Here is a 3563-nt window from a genome sequence, read left to right as displayed (position 1 = left end):
CTGTAATGCCAAGGCACTCTACCCAGGGGGACAGCTTGAGGCTCTGTCTCAAAAAAAAAAAAAAAAAAGAAAAATTACTCTGCTCAAGTGGAGAGGCTCAGTAATTAGAACCAGAATAGGAAGTTTCACTTCCTACCTATAACATCTTTAGTTTTTTTTGTGTGTGTGAGCTAGGGGTCTCTGTTGTTTGGGCTAGAGCAGTTCTCAACCTTCCTAATGCCGCAGCCCTTTAATACAGTTCCTATGGGTCGTGACCCACAGGTTGAGAACCGCAGGGTTAGACTGTAGTGGAATCATATTTCCCAGCAACCTCAAACTCCTGGGCACAAGAAATCTTCCTGCCTTAGCCTCCCAGTAGCTGGGATCTCAGGTGCCTGCCACACCTAATTTTTCTATTTTTTATAGAGATAGGTCTTGCTCAGGCTGGTCTCAAACACCTGGTCTCACGTAATCCTCCCACTTCAGTTCCACAAAGGATTACAGACAGGCATGAGCCACTGCACTCAGCTTTTCCTGTGTAAGATTTTTTAAGTATTTACAGGTTGGTAAAACATAGATTTTATCCTTTCTGAGTCACTTTAGATCTATCAACTTAAAAATATGGATGATCTGGGCTCAGCACCTGTAGCACAGTGGTTAGGGCGCCAGCCACATACACCAAGGTGGCAGGTTTGAACCCAGCCCAGGACAGCTAAACAACAATTTTGACTGCAACAAAAAATAGCGGGGCATTGTGGTAGGGCGCCTGTAGACCCAGCTACTTGGGAAGTTGATGCAAGAGAATTCCTTAAACCCAAGAGTTTGAAGTTGTGGTGAACTGTGATGCCATGGCATTCTACCAAGGGTGACATAGTGAGACTTTGTCTCAAAAACAAACAAAAAGGATAATCTGTATTTTTTTTTTTTTTTTGAGGCAGGAGCGTCCAGTTGTCCCCCTGGGTAGAGTGCTGTAGCATCACAGCTCACAGCAATCTCTAACTCCTGGGCTCAAGCGAGTCTCCTGCCTCACCTTCCCGAGCAGCTGGGACCACAGGCGCCCGTCACAACGCCTGGCTATTTTTTTGTTGCAGCCGTCGTTGTTTGGCGGCCCAGGCTGGATTCGAACCCACCACCTTGGGTGTACGTGGCTGGCACCTTAGCCACTTGAACCACAGGCGCTGAGCTGATAATCTGTATTAAGGTGAGATGAAAAATAGAGATGGTCTGTGTCAAAGTGTTGTAAAGGGGTGCTTACAAAGGCCAGACAAGTTCAAGTTATGTGTGGTCAGAGGTAAGCTATGGCTATCCACGTGGAAACAAGAAGACATACAAAATAATATTTTTCAAGTCATTTTCAATCAGGAATGACCCCCGAACTTGCAGTTCTCCCCCCAACACCTGAGAAACTCATTGGGGTCTATAGCTTTGTCTAATGTGGAAAATGACTGTAGGCTGTTAACAAACCAGAGGGCAGGGTGGTGCCTGTGAATAGGGTGCTAGCCCCATATGCCAAGGGTGGCAGGTTCAAACCCGGTCCCGGCCAAACTGCAACAAAAAATAGTTGGGCATTGTGGTGGGCGCCTGTAGGCCCAGCTCCTCGGGAGGCTGAGGCAAGAGAATGGCCTAAGCCCAAGAGCTGCAGGTTGCTGTGAGCTATAACACCACGGCACTCTACCAAATGTGACAAAGTGAGATTCTGTCTCTAAAAAAACAAACCAGAGGGCACAAAGTTGATCAACACAGATGGGGTGAGTCATGTACCTCGGCAATCACAAAGGGTGTCAGAGCCTAACAGTCTATTACTTGCCTTCTAAATACATGGTTCTTTCTCCTTAGTAGACAATTCCATCATGACACTAAACATGCCTGAAGGAGACCCCTAATTATCCGTGATTTTGTGTGTGAGGAAAAGATCTAGGTGATTTTGTGAGTGAGGAAGTCTGGTTTGGATAAAGAGCAGATACTCACTCTGGTCTCCAAAGAAAACACTACTATGTAATTGAGTTATGAGGATAACAATGCACTCTAGCCCAGGTGACAAAGTGAGACCCTGTCTCAAAAAATAGAAAATAAAAAAACACTGCATAATGCACTTAAAATTCCATTTATAGAAACATTAGCATTGCCCCAAATTTAGTGATAACAGATAAGGTTATGGAAAGTGTAAAAACCACCATTTCTAACATACAAAAATGATAGCATAGAACTTAGAAAATCTCTAAAGGGAGTAGTGGACACCAGGACCTACATTCAAGCTCTCTCTTTCTCCCTGCCTGCCCATGTGAGGTCTTGCTTTGTTGCCCAAGGTGGTCTCAACCTCTTGACCTCAAGTAATCCTCCTGCCTCAGCCTATAACTGGGATGAGAGGTGCAGGCCACTACACCCAGCTCCAGACCATCTATCTTTAAATGTTTCCCCAGAGGCTCGACACTCATAACACAGTGTTTACAGCACCACCCATATGCACTGAGGCTGGTGGGTTTAAACCTGGCCCAGGCCAGCTAACAAAAATGAAAACTGCAACAAGAAAATAGCCAAGCGTTGTGGTAGGTGCCTATAGTCCCAGATACTGGCAGGCTGAGGCAAGAGAATCGCTTAAGCCCAAGAGTTTGAAGTTGCTGTGAGCTGTGATGCCACTGCACTCAACCAAGAGTGATATACTGAGACTCTGTCTCAAAAAATATATATATAAAAAATAAAAAAAAGATCATCAATAAATTTCTCCCAGAACTCACTGTTCAGGAGGGTTTGCAAATTTAAAACTGTCTCAGCTTAGTCTTCTAAAGTGTTAAGAGACTGGTAACATGACCCCATGAACTTGAAAAGGGTGGTGGTAAAAACTAAGGGTACGTAAGGTATTTGGTAAAGTATAAGGCACTTAACAAACTAACTAATAAACTTGTTTATGCTGCCTAGCTGACTTAAACAAGTGCAATCTCATAAAAGGACATGAGCCCATAGGGGTAGCATTATTCTGCAGGCCTGCTGCTGGCTGACAGGTACAAGGATCCAACTTCTTCCACTCTTACCTTAAATCCAGTTGGACACCAGTCCACAAACTGGATGGTGCGCTTGGTCTTGATGGTGGCAATGGCAGCATTGACATCTTTTGGGACCACGTCCCCCCTGTACAACATGCAGCAGGCCATGTACTTGCCATGGCGAGGATCACACTTGACCATCTGATTGGCCGGCTCAAAGCAGGCATTGGTGATCTCAGCCACAGACAGCTGCTCGTGGTAGGCCTTCTCGGCTGAGATGACCGGGGCGTAGGTAGCCAGGGGGAAGTGGATGCGAGGGTACGGCACCAGGTTGGTCTGGAATTCTGTCAAGTCCACATTCAGGGCCCCATCAAACCGCAGGGAAGCCGTGATGGAGGACACGATCTGCCCAATCAGACGGTTGAGGTTGGTGTACGTGGGACGCTCGATGTCCAGGTTGCGCCGACATATGTCATAGATGGCTTCGTTGTCCACCATGAAGGCACAGTCAGAATGCTCCAGGGTCGTGTGAGTGGTCAGGATGGAGTTGTAGGGCTCCACCACGGCCGTGGAAACCTGGGGAGCTGGGTAGATGGCAAATTC

At 46.5% G+C, this 3563-nt stretch overlaps 1 protein-coding gene across 1 annotated transcript in view; it reads right to left on the bottom strand.

Moving 5' to 3' along the window:
• LOC100963795 (tubulin alpha-3 chain-like) overlaps positions 1–3563 on the bottom strand; it is an 8024-nt gene that overhangs the window by 2682 nt on the left and 1779 nt on the right. Inside the window, exon 4 of the mRNA XM_012812666.2 lies at positions 3009–3562. Coding sequence (XP_012668120.1) covers positions 3009–3562 — 554 coding nt within the window. The remainder of the gene's footprint in view (positions 1–3008; position 3563) is intronic.

Source organism: Otolemur garnettii, unplaced genomic scaffold (genome assembly GCF_000181295.1).
Source record: "Otolemur garnettii isolate 467f Iridium unplaced genomic scaffold, OtoGar3 scaffold00218, whole genome shotgun sequence".
Taxonomy (NCBI): domain Eukaryota; kingdom Metazoa; phylum Chordata; class Mammalia; order Primates; family Galagidae; genus Otolemur; species Otolemur garnettii.
The sequence above is the reverse complement of the archived record's forward strand: the minus strand, read 5'-3'. Positions and strand labels throughout refer to the sequence as shown.